The following is a 16,842-nucleotide window of genomic DNA, read 5'->3' as shown; positions in this document are numbered from 1 at the left end:
TTGTAATCCACCTAATGCCTTAATTCAGCTAAACAGTGGGAACAGTGGGGGGCAGCAATTAAAAGTACAGGCTGGAGCCAGACTGCCTGGGTTTAAATCCTGGCCCTGTTTCTTACTGTGTGACATTGTGCAAGTTATTTCATCTCTCTCTCTCTGCCTTGTTGTTGTTGTTTTTTAAAAAATCTGGTCAAGTGTTAATTAAAAGAATTGAGTACGTGAAAAATGCTTAGGACAGTATTGGCACACAGTGAGTGTTTTATATATGTGAGAAGTTCTTTATTTATTAAATCCAAAAAAATAGCTTTCGGTGTCTACTGTGTATTAGGCGCAGTTTGGTACTCTGCACTTTCTAGGATGGAGTTACAAGTTGAATTGTGTCTCTCCAAAATTCATATATTGAAGTTCTAACCCCCAGTACCTCAGAATGAAGTGATCTTATTTAGAGATACAATTTTTTTCAGAGATAATCACGTTAAAATGAGGACATGGGGCAGGCCCTAATCCAGTATGACCAGTGTACTGATAAAAAAAAAAGAGGAACTTGGATACAGAGACACACATAGAGGGAAGACAATGTGATAACACATGGGGAGAAGGTGTCTGTCTACAGCCGGGGAAAGAGGCCTGGAACAGATCCTCCCCCTCAGCTCTCAGAAGGAACTAACCCTACCAACACCTTGATTTTGGCTTCTAACTTCCAGAACTGTGAGAAAAGAAATTTCTACTGTTTCAGCCACCTAGTGGTGGTAATTTTTTACAGCATCCCTTAGAAACTCATAAGGGTGGTTCTAACATCAAATTATTATCGTCAGAGGGAGTATATAATTTGGCAGGGGGAAATGTATTCCCTAGGATCCTGGTTATAAGCAACAGAAATTCATTAAATCTCATTTAAACAAATAATAAAACAAAGATGAACTTTTAAAGATACAGAGGCATCCCATAAAATCTAAGGGCAAGATTGCAGCTGCCACCTAAACAACAAAAGTACTCTCTCGTCTCTTGCTTCTGCTCCTCTGTGGTGACTCTTGCCCCACCCGTACTTTCTTTTTCTCTCTCTCTCCACCCTGGTTTTCTGTGCTTGCTTCCCCAATCCAGATGAACACATGGTCCCCAATTGCACCCAGGTTTGTGTATTAAAGATACAGCCCCCTAGAAAGAAGCTACATTAATTGCTCGGCAGATTCTAATTCTAATGGAAGGGATCTTATTCCTCCACCCTGGGCCAGAAGCCAAGCAGCTCTGAGCAGGGGAACAGCATTTTACTGCACAGAAATAGTGCTTCTACTGCAACCATGTGGATAGAGTGAGGGGAGAGGCTATGGCCAAAAAGGGGGATAGATGACAGATAACCTGAGAAGGGTTGCACTAACAGTGACAAACGATCATATAGCTGTGATGCCACGGCACAGTAGGAAGCTCAAGAAGTCAAGAGAAAATGACATATTAGATAGCGTTTGGTCTCTTATAGTTCTGGAGCTAGAGTTGCTTCTTCTACCTCCAAGGAGATAGAAATCAGTACTGGTTAAAAGCATGGGTCCTAGACTCAGACACACGAATTTCAGTCCAACTTTGCCTTTTATTATGTAACTTGGACATGTCACTGTGCCTCTCTGCACCTCAGCTTTCTCATCTTTCAACAAGGGAAGTAAATAATATTACCAATTTCCTAATTTCAGACCCGGTATAAATGTATGTTTGGCACATATAAGCACGCAATAAATGTTAGCAGATATTAGCATCATTAGGATCTGATGAATCTTTTTTTGTTTTGCTTTCTCTATAAGGCGGAATTCTCAGAACTGAACCTGGCTGCCTATGTTACTGGGGGCTGTATGGTGGACATGCAAGTCATGAGAAATGGGACCAAGGTGGTCAGGTAAGGAGGACTGAGATACAAAAACCCTTCATTTGAGACGTGTGTATGAGGTACCACACATAACCAACCCCTCTATCTAGTGTCTATGACTTAACTCCTGCACTACTTGAACTTTCCATCCAGAATGTCTGCCTCTAAAGAGTTCTAAGGGTTCTTGCAATAAAAATGACTAGAGGCACAAATAACATAGAGAAGCAGCTGGGGTGCCCTGGAATGAACCATGGGCTTGGCGAGAAAAGACGTGGCCTCCATTTCTGGCTTCGTGGATCTATTTGAGCATATTATTTAGTCTCTTGCCCTCTGACTCTCTTTGGCAGCATGATGATAGCAACACTGAAACAGGGATCGTAAATGTGAGAGCACCCTATTAATTCTAAAGCGCGGCACAAATATAAGTATTTATTAGAATGAGCTGTATCCTGCTTTCAGCAGTATGGCAGGCCGAATGTTTGGAAAACTCCCTCCCAGGACATCAAACCTAAAAGTACTGGATATGATATTTTCTGAGAAATCTGTTTATAATACATGCTGAGCTGGAGGGGAAGTGAGAGAACTCTTCAAAAGCCCAGAAATGTCAAGAGAGTAGAAATTCATAAAAGAGGTAAATAGTCATCATAATATATTCCTATCTAGTTAAGTACCCAGCAGATGATACAAACTAAGTCTGGTGAAGGTTTAGATGGGGAAGAAATAGGATTCAAATTTGGGGAAGTAGAGAAAGCAGAAAGAACTTTGAGGGAAAGGTGGCATTTTTTCAGAGCCTTGTCCATTGATGGAATATGGGCATTCTGTGTATTCTAAGAGTAGAAAACAGTCTCTTTGTAAATAGGCCAAAAAAAAAAAAAACAGTATGAGAAATTATGATCATTTAACTAGTTAAGCCATTATTACTGAATGCCAATCTTGTGTCAAGAAAGACATTTCGTAGCTTCCTATTTCCAATAATGGTGGACTAGATATTTGGACTAACTCTTCCATTTAAAACAACTTAAAAACTGGTTTTAAATAATCATCACAGCCTTCAAAGTGTTGGAATGACAAGGAATTACCAGGAAGATAATGACGGAGAAATGGGAACTCAAAGAGTTTATAAATGAATATAAAAGCTACCTTTTCCTGAGTGTATTTGCTAAGTCTGGCAAATTTGAAAATTGGTTTTGCTAGCCCATCACAGGCAAGGGAGACAGAACTCAACACCCAGGGCCACTCAAGGTAGGGAATGAAATGGTAGACCCTTTCTACAATAAACCAAGACTGAAAGGACTACACCTTAAAAGTGAATGTGAATTATAAGCAGATGAAGCCTCACAAGTAATCGCAGAGTGAACTGAAATTATGCGGGTCTTCCAGAGAACTTTAAGCATTAAACTTAGTTTATGGTGGTCTCAGACATGTCAAAAATAAAAGCAAACCCGATGTAGAGGAAGACACCTTCATCCTAGCCTTCAAATAATTATTCAAATAGTTGTTTTACAAAGCTAGCACATAGTCAAAGATAACCAGGCGCAGACACCATTATGAGAAGAAACAAGAATTAACAGAAAGAGACCCTCATATCTCAGATACTGGATCATCAGACTCAGATTCTTAACAGAAAAAAAAAAACACACATATTAAATTGAAAAAAATCAGATTTGTAGATATCTGTAAGGAATAGTAAACTATAAAAAGTGACACAACCAATTAAAAAAATAAATAGAACTTCTAGAAATGAACATATAAATAACCAAAATCATTAGTTGTGTTGTATTTAACAGTGTATTAGATACAATTGAAAAAGTGTTAATAAAGTGAAATGTAGAGCTGAAGAAATTATCCTAAATGAAGTACAGAGAGAAAAAAATTGGAAAAGCAGAAGAGATGATCAGATCTCATGTAAAGGTCTAATATTGAATTAATCAGATTCTCAAAAAAGAAACTGGAACAGAGGCAGTATTTTAAGAAACGATGGCTTAAAACCTTTCAGAAAGATACCAAACCACAAAAACAGAAGCTCAACAGATTTATAGCAGGATAAATGAAAAGAATTCCACACCAGTCCACAATAATGTAAGTGCAGAAAGATGAAGAAGAAAAAAAATAGCCAGAGAAAAAAAGGCAGATTGCTTTGACTAGACTAACAGACTGACTGCTGGTTCCCAGGCAGCAGGGTGGTGGCATGATATATTTAGAGGCCAAAAGAAAATAACTGCCAACCTATAATTCCATCCTCAGGGGAACGTCTTTTATGAATGAAGGCAAAATAAAAATATTTACAGAGAGAAGACCCTCAATAAGGGAAATTGTAAACTAGGTGCTTTAGGCAAATAAATAAATAAATAAATAGATAGATAAATAAATAAATAAAATATAATAAAATGAAAATCCCAGAATAACATAGAGCAGCAAGAAAAATGAAGAGCAAAGTACATGGTAAGTGTTAATAAGCATTGTCTTTAAATATAATTATAATAATAATTAATAATAATAATAAATGCCTTATGAAGGTTAAAATATATGAAGTATAGGGATTAAAATACACAACCATAAGTTGGTAGGGGCTGCGGGTCCATTAAGGTGTTCTGAGACCACTGTATGGTCAGGCAGGAAAGTCAGGGTATTGATTAATAACATCTTTGAAAAGTCAAAGACAAATGATGTAATCCCTTAGTAATTGCTATTAAAAAAACCCAGAATGTGATACTTCAAAGGTACAAAAGTGGACAAAAAGAAGTAGTAAAAGAAGAAAGGAAATGGCTACATAGAACAGATGTTATAAATAAAATAAGGCATAGACTTAAATCCAAATATATCAGCAGGCTGATATCACTATAAATGGCTTGTACCAGCAGTACTGGTTATTAAAATATTGAATTATTTTTATACAAGTCGATAAAGAGCTTCTGCCCTGAGCTCTCTGGATACCTTCAGCCCTCTCACCACATGGATGGGCATGGCCATTGGCTGCTCTTTTGTCCTCCAGTTCTCCACACTCCTCATCCTCAGTCCAAATCCTGTTCTTCTTATGGTCAGAGGATGCCTGAAATTGTAGGGGAGACACAACTTTGGAAGCGGTGGTGGAACCCCACAGAGCAAATGCTTTGCTCCCTCTGTCCCTTCCAGGCTATAAATGCCTGAGTCCCCTGGAGTTGCCCTCTCATGGTCACTTGTGAGAATTGCAACCTCTACAAAGTGTGCCCTGCAGGTAGTTAAATATTTATTATACCACCAATCTATATCAGTACTTACATTAAATGTAAGTGGACTAAATGCTCTAATTTACAGAGCATCTACACAAGATTGTCAGAATAGAGTTTTTAAAATCCAACTATATTCCATTCAAGAGATTTATCTAACACATAAGAATATAGGAAGTTTGAAAGTTAAAAGAGTGAAAAATATATATACCATGGAAGTACTGGGCAAAAGAAAGCTAGTCAATATAGCTATATTAATGTCATGGGAAAAATAGACTTCCAGATGAAAAGCATTGTCAGGGAAAGGAAAAAAATTCATTATGATAAAGGGTTCATTTACCCAGAAGAGATCATTTTAAATTTATAAGCACCAAATAAAATGGCCTCAAAATATACTTCAAAAATTGGCAAAACTACAATGAGGAATTAAGAGTCCATCATCATGGGAGATTTTGAGAATGGTGCTAGAAATACATATTCATTTACTTCTCACAGAAGCCTCATTGTAGACGAGCCATCTTCTTCCTGAATTAACAAAATTGTTTACAAAAATAAATTTAAAAAAATGTTTCAGGTGTTTTCTAACCAGCTATTCTCCCAGTGTTTAGGAATGGCAGGCTTTAAAGACAATTGTAACGAGCTAAATTGTGTCCCCTCCCCTGCCGCCCAAAAAAAAAAAAAAAGAAAAAAGTGTTAAAGTCCTAACCCCTAGAACTTCAAAATGTGATTTTATTAGGGAATAGAGTTATTGCAGATGTAATTAGTTAAGATGAGGTCATGCTGGATTAGTGTGGGCCCTTAATCCAACATAGCTGGAGTCTTTATAAGAAAAGGAAAATCTGGACACAGAGACACAGGGAAAATGCCGTATGATGATGGAGGCAGAGATTGGAGTGATGCATCTGCTAACCAAAGAACACCACAGACTGCCTTCCATCACCAGAAGCTGACAGACAGGCATGGAACATATTCTCTCTCAGCCCTCAGAAGAAACCCACCCTCCCAGCACCTTGATTTCCAACTTGATAACCTCTAGAACTGTGAGAGAATAAATTTCTGTTGCATAAGCCATCAGTTTGTGGTATTTGTTAAGGCATCTCTAGAAAACTAACACAGCAGTGCTTCTCAAGTGCAGACAAACCTGGAAATACTGCTAAAATGCAGATTCTAATCCATTAGGTATTCAGGTAGGACCTGAGATTCTGAATTTCCTATGAGTTCCTAGACGAAGACATTGCTGCTGGTCCTGTAGGCTTCAATTTGAGCACCAAGGGTGTGGACAAGCTCCCACATGCTGTTACTGTTGGTAGAAGACCATGCCTTAGGTAGCCAGGGCTATGAGGGAAGTTCCAATGCAGCCAAAGTCCTCAGCTCAAGGGTCCTTGGGGCCACAGAGATTTACTCTGTCTATGCCCAGGTTGGCGCTTACAGTCTCAGCCAAGCAGCTTGTTTTGGCAAGCCACAGGTGGCAGACCTGTGAGAACATGCACACAAACAAGGTACTCTCCGTCTGACTCACAATGTGTCTTGTAGCTGGAGAGTCAGTAAATTCTTCCTGAGGCATATGGTGCTATTCCAAGTCCTGGCTGTGGTCTTACAAAGTAAGAATTTGGAGCTGTGCTCTTGACTTGCAGTATATTCTTTCAAAAAGACTTTGGTGTTGAATTGAAAAGATCCCCTAAGCACTTCCAAATGTGCAAGATGAGCAAGCCTAGACCTTCCAAAGGCTTCTCCTGGGGCGTACCTTCAGAGAAGTAACCAGGACCAGTGGTAGAGAGGACCACTGCTGGTTTTCTTCAGCATCTATTCTTTTGCATTGGGGAATATAGCACCTATGTCTTCTATTGGGGTAACCCCTCCCAACATGTAGTCTATGTGGTTTCTGGTATGTAAGCAGCCCTAGAATCAGATTATCACACTGGACCCAAGCCAGGCCAGTGAGAATCCATTGTGAGACTCTTAGATGAGAGACACGTGCATTCTGCCATGGCTGCCGAACCGGTGGGAGGGATGCCTGGGACAGATGATGGCCATCTCTCTTTCTCCTTGAGGGTACAGTGTACAGTGAACAGAGGGTACAGAGCGAAGCCAAGGCAAAGGAAAAACACAGCTCAGTGTGTGTTTGTGTGTGTGTGTGTGTGTGTGTGTGTGTACAAAAAAGGGGGGGAGGGAGAGGAAGGAGGGGAGAGGAGAGAGAAGAGAAAGGAGAGAGTCAATGACTGGTGATATTATTCAAAGCCCTGGATTCAGACTTATTGCCAAACCCTGTCCACACCCCCCCCAAAAAATATTTTTGATTAAGCCAGCTGGACTTGTACATACAGAATTTATGAATTTTTATTTAACAAACACTTTATAGCATTTCCTACATGCTAGGCACTATTCCAAGCACTTAACATATATACTGACTCATTTCATCCTTTCAACAACCCTATAAGGTGTGTACTATTATAATCCACATTTTCTAGATAAGGAGGCTGAAGCACCAATAAGTTGAGTAATAGAATCAAGGTCTCCAGCTCCTAAGTGGCAAAGCTAGGATTCAAGCCTAGAAGTGTGGCCCCATAGCCTGTGTGGGACATTACTACTACACTAGATTGCCTCTTTAACAAGGGGGAGACTATTTAATAATCAGAACTGCTTAACAAGGCAGTGAGTTCCCCATAATGAGTGGTGTGCAAAGGTATGGCAACCATTCGGCAGAAAAATATTAAAGGGTTCCAAGCATTTGACTTTTAGATGGTGGGAATTCAGTGAAAGACACTTATTAGTAAGATGAAAACATATGAACATATAAAACACATCGATGTAGTTATTTGGTCAGATTAAGAATACTCTAATACTATAATGATGGTGTATAATCACTTTTAACTCTAGTATAAAGGTTAAAAGACAAAAATACTTAAAATAACTAGCTACGATGATTTGTTAATGAATACACAAATAAAAAGATGTGAACTATGACATCAAAAGCATGGAATGTATGGAGGGGGAAGTAAAGAGTAGAGTGTTCATATGTGATCCAAGTGCAGCTTAAAACAGACTGTTATAACTATAAGATATTTTATGTAAGACTCGTGGTAACCATAAAACCAAAACCTATAGTAGATGCAGAAAGCAAAAAAAAAGAAAGGATTCAAAGCATACTGCTACAGAAAATCATCAAATCACAAAGGAACACAGCAAATAGAGGAAGAAAGGAACTACACAAACCAGCAAGAAAACGACAGAATGACAGCGGTGATCCTTACCTAGGAATAACTACTTTAAATGTTAATGGGTTAAATTCTCTAATCAAAAGACACAGAGTGGCTGAATAAAAAATGATCCAACAATATTCTGCCTACAAGACAATCAGCTTTGGCTTTAAAGACACACATATGCCGAAAGTAGAGGGATGGAAAGGATATCCCATGCACATAGAAAACAAAATAGAGCAGGGGTAGTTATACTTATATATCAGATAAAATAGACTTGAAGTCAAAAACTGTTTGAGACAGGACAGAGTATGATGATAAAGGGGTTAATTCATCAAGAAGATATAATAAATGTATGTATATGTAATATAATAATTGTAAATACATATGCACCCAACATATGAGCACATAAATATATAAAGCAAATATTAACAAATGTGAAAGGAGAAATAGCAATACAATAATAGTACGGAATTTCGATAACCCACTTTCAACAATGGATATATCACACAGACATAAAATCAATAAGAAAACACCTGGCTTGGACTATCCTTCATACCAATGGACCTAACAGATATACAGAGAACATTCTGTCTATCCAACAGCAGCAGAATACACATTCTCAAGAGTGCAGAGAACGAATATTCTCCAGGATAGATCATATGTTAGGGCACAAAACAAGTCTTAACAAATTTAAGAAGATTGAAATCATATCTTTTCAGATCACAGTCATATGAAACTAGAGATAATAGGAGGAAAACTAAACTAAAAAAAAGTGGTTAACTATGGGGAGCGATGCATATGTCATTAACTCGATCGTGGTAATCACTGCAGAATGTATACATATGTCAAAGTATGTTGTACACCATTGACATATACAAATTGTATTTGTAAATCATAACATCAGTAAACCTGGGAGGGAAAAAAGAAAGTGGCAACGTTTGGATTTGAACCCAGGAGTCTGATTCTATGTCAGGTGAATGTCCAAATGTCTTTAAATCCCGAGATTTTTGTCAACTCTCTTCCTTGCATTACCTGTGTCCACTCAGTGGCATCATCTGGTCCTGTCGAGCTCACCCCTATAGTAGATGCAGTAGAGCTGGCGTGAGTGCATCCTGAGATTGTACAGAAAATAGCAAGAAGTAGAGATTTCTCCAAGGTGCTGAGTGTGGCTCAAGTTCACCCAGAGTAGAGGATGTCAGTGTTGCTCTCTCTTAGAAATATATTGCTTAGATCTGAGACTCTACCTCTGTGAGCCTCAAGGTTGTTGTTGTTGTTTTTCTGTAAAAGGCAATAGTATCATTTTATATAGTTTTTGTAAGAATTCAATGAGATATGTGAGAAGTTTGTTCATTCATTCCACAAATATTGATTGAAGGCCTACTGTGTTCCAAGCTCCATTTCAGATATTGAGATTAGTATTGGACAGGGCCTAGGCAGAAAACAGAATTTAACCCCAAATGGTTTAAATGAAGAGATTTTAATGAAGGAACCACTTACAGAGGAGTGTGTGGGGCTGAGGGAACATGAGACATCCAGTATCTAACAGTAGCAAACAGCAGAAAGCCATTATCATCCCTAGAGGTGAAGGGACAGGAGTGGAAATAGAATTACTGGACTTAAATCAAGTAGGTTTCATCTAGACTTGAGCAGGTGGTCCTCTCAGTTGAAGTTGTAGTTCTTGGGGAAGTTGGCTACCTCCAAAGTCATGGCACTGAAACAGGGTGGGCACTAGGAAGAAATACCACCCTTCCCTGCCCTCTATTCTGTTGGGGCCTCACGTTGGCCCAAGCCAAGCGAGACAAGTTGAGCCAGAGAGCCAGGGTGATGTTGTCCCCAGAGATCAGCCTTCTGGGGCCCAGAGCAGGAAAGAGATGAGTGGGATAAGGGCAAGAGGGCACAAAAAGAGAATAACTCTCTTAGAAAATCATCAGTGAACAGAACAAATTAAGTTCCTTTTCAAGTTCAGATTCTAGTGTGCTTTGTAAATGGCAACAAACACGAGCTGGTTACATCATCAGTAATTGCAGTAATTAAATCAATAGCATACCCCCTAACTCTGATTTCAGTCAAACACCCAAACTTAGGGCAGCCCGTCTGAGGTGCTTAACAGCAATCCAGACATCCAGGTTCTCAGCAAAGCTGCAAAATTTTATTTAGGAAGCAGAGCGGGGCCATTTCAGGGCATGTTAAGATTCATGCTTTGTGGATGGCCATGACCTTTCTGGGCCCAAATTCAAGCCTGGCTTCACAATGGGGCAATAAAAAAAAGAGAGAGAGAGAGCGAGAGTCAGTTGTGTCTATACAGATAGTTGGGATTTGAAATACAGGACAGGAGAAACCAAGAATGAGAAACACCCAAGAGGCAGACATTAATGAGGCCTTAGCCTAATTATGCAAGCCCTGCTCTCAGTTTCCAGCATTAGGCAACCCTAAATTACAGGCACCTGTTCAAACCACAGTGGCTGATAATATGCATCTGCTCATTAGAGGGTCAGACCTTAGGGTTGAAGAGAGAGTGCCAAGAATTGTAAGTAACACAAGACCCTGAGGAAAGGCATCAGAGACTCCAGTACCCCCCTCCACCCCTAAGACCTACCCCAGACTTAACTGTTTCCAGGGAGGATATTTGGAACAAGTTGGAGATGCATGGGCCTTTCCCAGAGAAGAGGATATTTTATAAAAATTTAGAGGTCCAGAGTTAGGAGAGTCCCTTCGAATTTTCTGTGTGTCCCCATTGTACAGATGGGCAAACTATGGTCCGGGGGGCAGAGAGCAGGTCAAATGTCCAAGTCCTCTTAGCTCATGAGCTCCTGAGCCAGAGTCAGCTCTCAACTTTCCTGATCTCTATCCTGGGGACTCTCAAACATCCTGGCAAAGGACATTATAAAATGGTGTGCCTTTGCTCTTTATTTCACACGTTATTGCTCAGTCTTTTGAGCACCCTGAACCTGGATTTTCAAATTCCAGATATTTATTCATTCAGCAAATATCTACTGAGCACATTCAGATTGCCAGGGCACAGTCCGGCAAATGTTACAAAGAGCGCAGTTTCTGCCCTGACTTCTCGGTCTGTGTCTTTTTGGAAAAGTGCTCCCTTTAACTCTCCTAAATGGTTACACACCCACTGAGCTTTTCCTACTTTCCTTTCTTTCATTCATTAAAGATGTGCCAGGCACAGAGGATACAGCAGTGTACAAAACAGACAATAGTCCTTGTGGAGCTGAGACTTAAGTTGCAGAAAGCGGACAACAAAGTAAGCACATATGCATTTTAATGGCAGGTCGTGAGAACTGGTCGAAGGAAAGAAGAGATAAAGTGTGGTATTTGAGGAAAGTCGAGCAGGGAGGTCTCTCCGAATAGAAACCTAAATAAAGAGCAAGCCCTATGGATTTGGGAAGGAGCTTCTCCCTCTGTCTCTTGACTTTGAGTGGATGTGCACACAGGTAAGGGGCAGCTCTGGGGCCAGAAGAAGCAAAGAAGAAAGGCAGAGACCTTTGTCAGCTTAGTGCCCTCATGCCCATCAGGGTCATGTTTCCACATCCTCTTCTCTGCTGCCTTCTTTTCTGAAGGTGGATTCAGTTTTCCTCCTCTGTGTTCACAGGCATCTAGGACTTGCCCAGATTGGTGGTGTGGCTTCATGGCCGAGAGCCCACACAGGGAGACAGGGCAGACTGCCCGTGGTGGGTCCCCGCTCTGCCTTCCATAAGCCATAAGGCCCCGGATAAGTCTCCCCACCTTCCTGGCTTTGTAAAGTGGGAACGAGTATGCATGAATGATATGTATGAAGCAGGTGGAGTGGGGTTTGGTGGACAGTCTTTGCAGTTGCTCTTCCTTCATCCTGAAACACTTCCACAGATGTTATCATGTCTTATTTCCTTCCAGATTTCTGATCAAACGCCATCTTTGCGGAGAGAACTTGTCAGACCATACTGTTCCCACTCTTGAGGCCCAACCGTGCATTTTTTTTCTTCAAGCATTTATCACTGCCCAGAATTATAGATAGATGATAGATGATCGATAGAGAGATGAGGACGTGGTTCCATAGTGTAGCGGTGAGCACGTTTGCTTTACACAGAAGGCCCTGGATTTGTGCCCCAGTGGAGCATAGTCCATGGTCTACAGCCATGCCACCCTGAACAAACCTGATGTCTGATCTTGGAAGCTAAGCAGGATCAGGCCTGGTTAGTACTTGGATGGGAGACCACCTAGCAAGACCAGGGGCTGTAGGCATAAATAATAATAATAATAATGATAAAAGATAGATGATAGATTATATCAATATTATAACATCACATTTTATAGAGAATATATGCTATTATATAATTACATTGACTAGATACAAACATTAATATAATATATAATATGATATATAAAATATATGACATTTTATGTATTATAGATAAGATATGCTATTACATAATTTTAGTTTGCTCCCACTGTATTTCTGGCCCCTAGACAGTGTCTGTCACATATCAGGTTCTCAATAATTATTTGTTCAACGAATGAAGGGATGAACCAGCCCTAAGCCATGGCTAGGTGTCCTTGTTCTTATTGCTCTTCCCGCATTGTGACTGATCCAGGAGGGTAGCAATTATTATTTACTTCTCACGTCTCCCACTGGGCTGGACCTTTCTGGAGGATCAGATTAAGGACTGTTTTTCCTGGCACAGTACTTAAGTCTTTGCTGAAACCATTCAGGACCCACTGACTCTTCAAATGAATAAGAACCCCACAACTTTGCAAAGTAAAGAGCTTGCGACTGAGAGGCCTCCAGCCTTAGCTTGCACCAGGCACAGACTTGTTGACCAGCACACCGCCCACTGCCTCCTCTCCCGAGGAGGGGACAATGAGTCATTGAGGGTCCCAACAGAGCAGCTTTGGAGGGGGAAGGCCCCGATCTATCTCTTCACCCAGGGCCTTTGCCCTCTCCAGTGCGGGAGAAAGCTGGATCCCCAGGGACTTGCAGAGGTGGGGCGTGGGAACGGGAAGAGAGCTGCACAAGAAAGAGACAGTGAGAGTCTGTAAAGAAATGCCAGGCTCTGCTGCCCATGCGTCTCCAGCCAACAGGCCAGTGGCAGACCTGCCAATTCCCCCAGGAGAGGGAGCGGTGCTCTGATGGAGAAAAACAGTGTGGCTCCCGATTCCCAGAATGGCTCCACTTCACTGTCCTCCCTCCCCTCACCACCCTGGGGGCTCACTCCTGACCTGTGGGCGAAATCACCCCGATGGCCACTTCATCCTTTTGGCTTTGGCCTTTTCTCATTCAGAAGCAATCATCTTTTACTAACAGGCTGCTGGGTACTGGGGACTTCTTCGTGGCAGGTCATTTCATCCCCTTTTGAAAGAAATGAAGGGACAATTTCTGAGAAGGGTAATGCCTAATTCACAGTCACACAGCTAATGAGTAAGGCGTTGGGGTTCGAACCCCAATGATTTCACATCACACTACCCTTTTACCCAGTTGGCACAGCTTGATACTGAGACAAACATTTGAGTTGGTGTCAGGTGATCCTGGGTTTGAATCTCAGCTCCTCATTTGCTTTTTGTGTGACTATACAAGAAACTTCACCTCCCGATTCCAGAATCTTCAGTTGTGAAACTGAAATAATGCCTATTTGAGTACTAAAAAAGCAAAAAGTCAGTCTGCTAGTGCCTGAAACACAGAGGGTGCTCTCTAAATGCGCACTCTGCCCCTTCCTCGCCCACTCACCCCATGAATCCTCTTGCACACCCTTCCTTTCCTGGCCCCCCAAGGTGAGCCTCATGGGTAGGGGGAGGATGAGACTGTCTAGGGCCTCCTTCCCCTCCCCTGACCCAAAGCAACGTGGTGGAGTGAGCCATTACAGTTTGCTAAACTGTTTTCAGAATCTCTCCCTTCATTTAAGCAGGTCCATCTGCTTCCAGAGGGCTTGGTGATCCAGCAGTTCAGTGACTTTCAAACTTTTTCATGAAGTCAAATAAGTTAGGAACCCCACTGCCCTACTTATTAAAATGCACATGCTTAGGCCCCATTACCAGAAAGTCTGATTCCTGGATGGGGCACAGGGATCTGCACGTTGTCAAGCTCTAGCTGTGAGGTTCCAAGACCAGGAGTTCAAGGGCCCTACTTTATTTTATTTATTTTTTTTTAGGACCCCACTTTAAAAACCGCTCCACAAGCAGTCTGTGGAGAGGGGTGGCAGGCAGACAACGAAAATACAGAACACTGTATTATTTTAATTTGTTCTGCATAGTTTTAGGATACATATGAAAATTTTAGTGACAGTCATACACACACACAAATCAATTTGAACTTGCCTTGATAAGTGTGAGATTCCAACTCTGTTTCTACCAGTATCTGACTATGGGGCTGTAGAACAGTAATTGTTTTCTTTCTGAGTCTGTTTCCTCAGTTGCAAATGAGGGTGGCAACTTCACAGGACAGTTGAGTGAATCAGAAGGGGGAAATGGATGTATGCAATATACTTGATGATCTGGGAGTAGTGTATACACATTAGATACTATATGAAGACAAACAATTTTTTTCTGGGACATTTCTTCATTTCGATAACAAATAATATTCCTGTGCTATTAAGCTTATTTTCTGGCATTCCGCAGTCTATTCTTTTACTTTCTGTGGTGTTTATCCTGATGGCAGTGAGATGTCTGAGAATGAAGTCAACCTTTGGACAAGCAGCTCTTCATTGAAAGAGGTGGCCTCAGCGCCACCACCACCAGGGTGTATGCAGTCTGCAGACCCCTGACTTTCTCCTACAGATGATATCAGTGGTGTGTGTGTGTGTGTGTGTGTGTGTGTAACATTTTTCTTATCAGCATGTTCTTATTCTCCACCACCAATCCTACTACAGACCAAATCAACTCTCTCTTTCACCCGGATTTCTGCAGTACCCTCTTCACTGGTCTCCTCGTTTCTGCCATTACCCCGTTTCAATGATCAATTGCTGTGTAACAAACTACCCCAAACTTAGTTGCTTAAAATCACAACCGTCTTACGTGCCTGTAGTCTCTGGGTCAGGAATTTGGGCAGGGCTTGTTTAGCTGGTTGTTCTGAATGTGGTGTTGGCTGGGTTGCTCGCTGGGCATTATTTGGATGGTGGCTGGACTGGGCTGGAGGGTCCCAGGAGGCTTCATGCTCATATGGGCGCTTCAGCCCCTCTGCACATGGTCTTGCATTTTCCATGCAGCTACTGAGCTTCTTCACAGCAATATGATCTCAGAATAGTCAGACTTCTTAGAAGGTAGTGGCAGTATTTAGACTTCTTTCTAGTTTTAAAGAGGGCAAGTTACAAGAGGGGTGGAGGGTGTCGGTACCTCAAAGGCAAGAGTTAGAAGTTATGCAGTATCACTTCTGCTACATTCTAGTGGCTGAAGACAGTCAAAGGGAAAAACTAGATTCAAATGAAAGGAGCAGCCAAGAATTTGAGGACGTATTAATCCACCAAATCCCCCTTCAATCCATTCTCCCCACAGCAATCAGAGTGATTCTTATGAAAGTAAATCAGATACCAAGCCCATGTTTAAAACCATCCAGGGGCTTCTCATCCCTCACAGAGTGTAATTCCCAGTCCTGGCCATAGTCCGTAAGGCCTCGGATGGAGCAGACTTACGCGATCTCTTCACCTTTCTTCCCCTCGGCCATGCCGGTGCTCCTATTCCTTGGTGTTCTTTAAACAGGTCAAGTGTCTTCTTCCTTTCTCAGGGCCTTCGCACCTGCTATTCCTTCAGCCTGGGAAACTTTTCTTCCAGGTATGAACACAGCTCACCCCCCACTACATTTTGGCCTTGCTCAAACATTGCCACTTCCTTCTTTGACCCTGCTATCTAAAATAACCTCCCGTGCGGATCTCTATACCTTCACCCACCTTTACCTTTTAACAGCATGCAGCACTGCTTTTATGTTTGTGAACATGTTCCTTGCCTATCTCTGCACTAGAACGTACGCTTTTTGAGGGCAAGGATCCTTTCTATTTTGCAAATAAACACATCTCCAGGCCCTAGAATGGTGGCTGGTGCCATTTTGGTTGAACAAGTGACTGATTCTTCCATCCTGCATTTTGTTTTACTTTCTGCATTTGCACCTACCTCCCCACCCCGAACTGGGAGGTCTTCGAGGGCAGAGGTCATGTTGCTGTCCTCATTATAGCCAGCTAGCACCTAGTGTAGTCCTTGCTAACTGTCTATTGGGAGCTAGATTTGAACTCCACCCCTTGTTTGAAGCTCCAAGCTTACTCTTAAAATTTTCTATTGTTCTCCTTGCTCTGAAACATACTGAGGTCTTACTGTGTTCCATATAATGTGATAAGCTAGTGAATAGCATGCATTGTCTTACTAAAATGTCAAAATGGCACCACATGATAGGGCCTGTTACTATCTCTATATAACAGATGAGAAAACTGAGTCACAGAGTAGGTCACAGAGAAAGCGGCAGAACCAGGATTCATACCCAGGCAGGCTGATTCTAAATCCATGCTCTCAATAGCTATACAATGCTGTTTCCCACGTGATGGAGTCCTTGGTCCTGACTAGTCTGTTTTGTGCCATTTCATAACTGCTCTGTGCTTGTGTGACTTATTTCCCCAGTTAACTC

At 41.5% G+C, this 16,842-nt stretch overlaps 1 protein-coding gene across 7 annotated transcripts in view; it reads left to right on the top strand.

Moving 5' to 3' along the window:
* Nucleotides 1-16,842, top strand: part of SYN3 (synapsin III) — a 400,752-nt gene that overhangs the window by 76,037 nt on the left and 307,873 nt on the right. For all 7 annotated transcript variants that reach the window (XM_036236074.1, XM_036236076.1, XM_036236073.1 and 4 more), the window contains one exon: nt 1,788-1,879. In XM_036236074.1, the coding sequence (XP_036091967.1) occupies nt 1,788-1,879 (92 nt within the window). The remainder of the gene's footprint in view (nt 1-1,787; nt 1,880-16,842) is intronic.

The sequence above is a fragment of the Rousettus aegyptiacus genome, unplaced genomic scaffold, assembly GCF_014176215.1.
Source record: "Rousettus aegyptiacus isolate mRouAeg1 unplaced genomic scaffold, mRouAeg1.p scaffold_m13_p_2, whole genome shotgun sequence".
Taxonomy (NCBI): Eukaryota; Metazoa; Chordata; class Mammalia; order Chiroptera; family Pteropodidae; genus Rousettus; species Rousettus aegyptiacus.
Note: the sequence above shows the minus strand (reverse complement) of the source record. Positions and strands in the feature narration are given on the sequence as shown.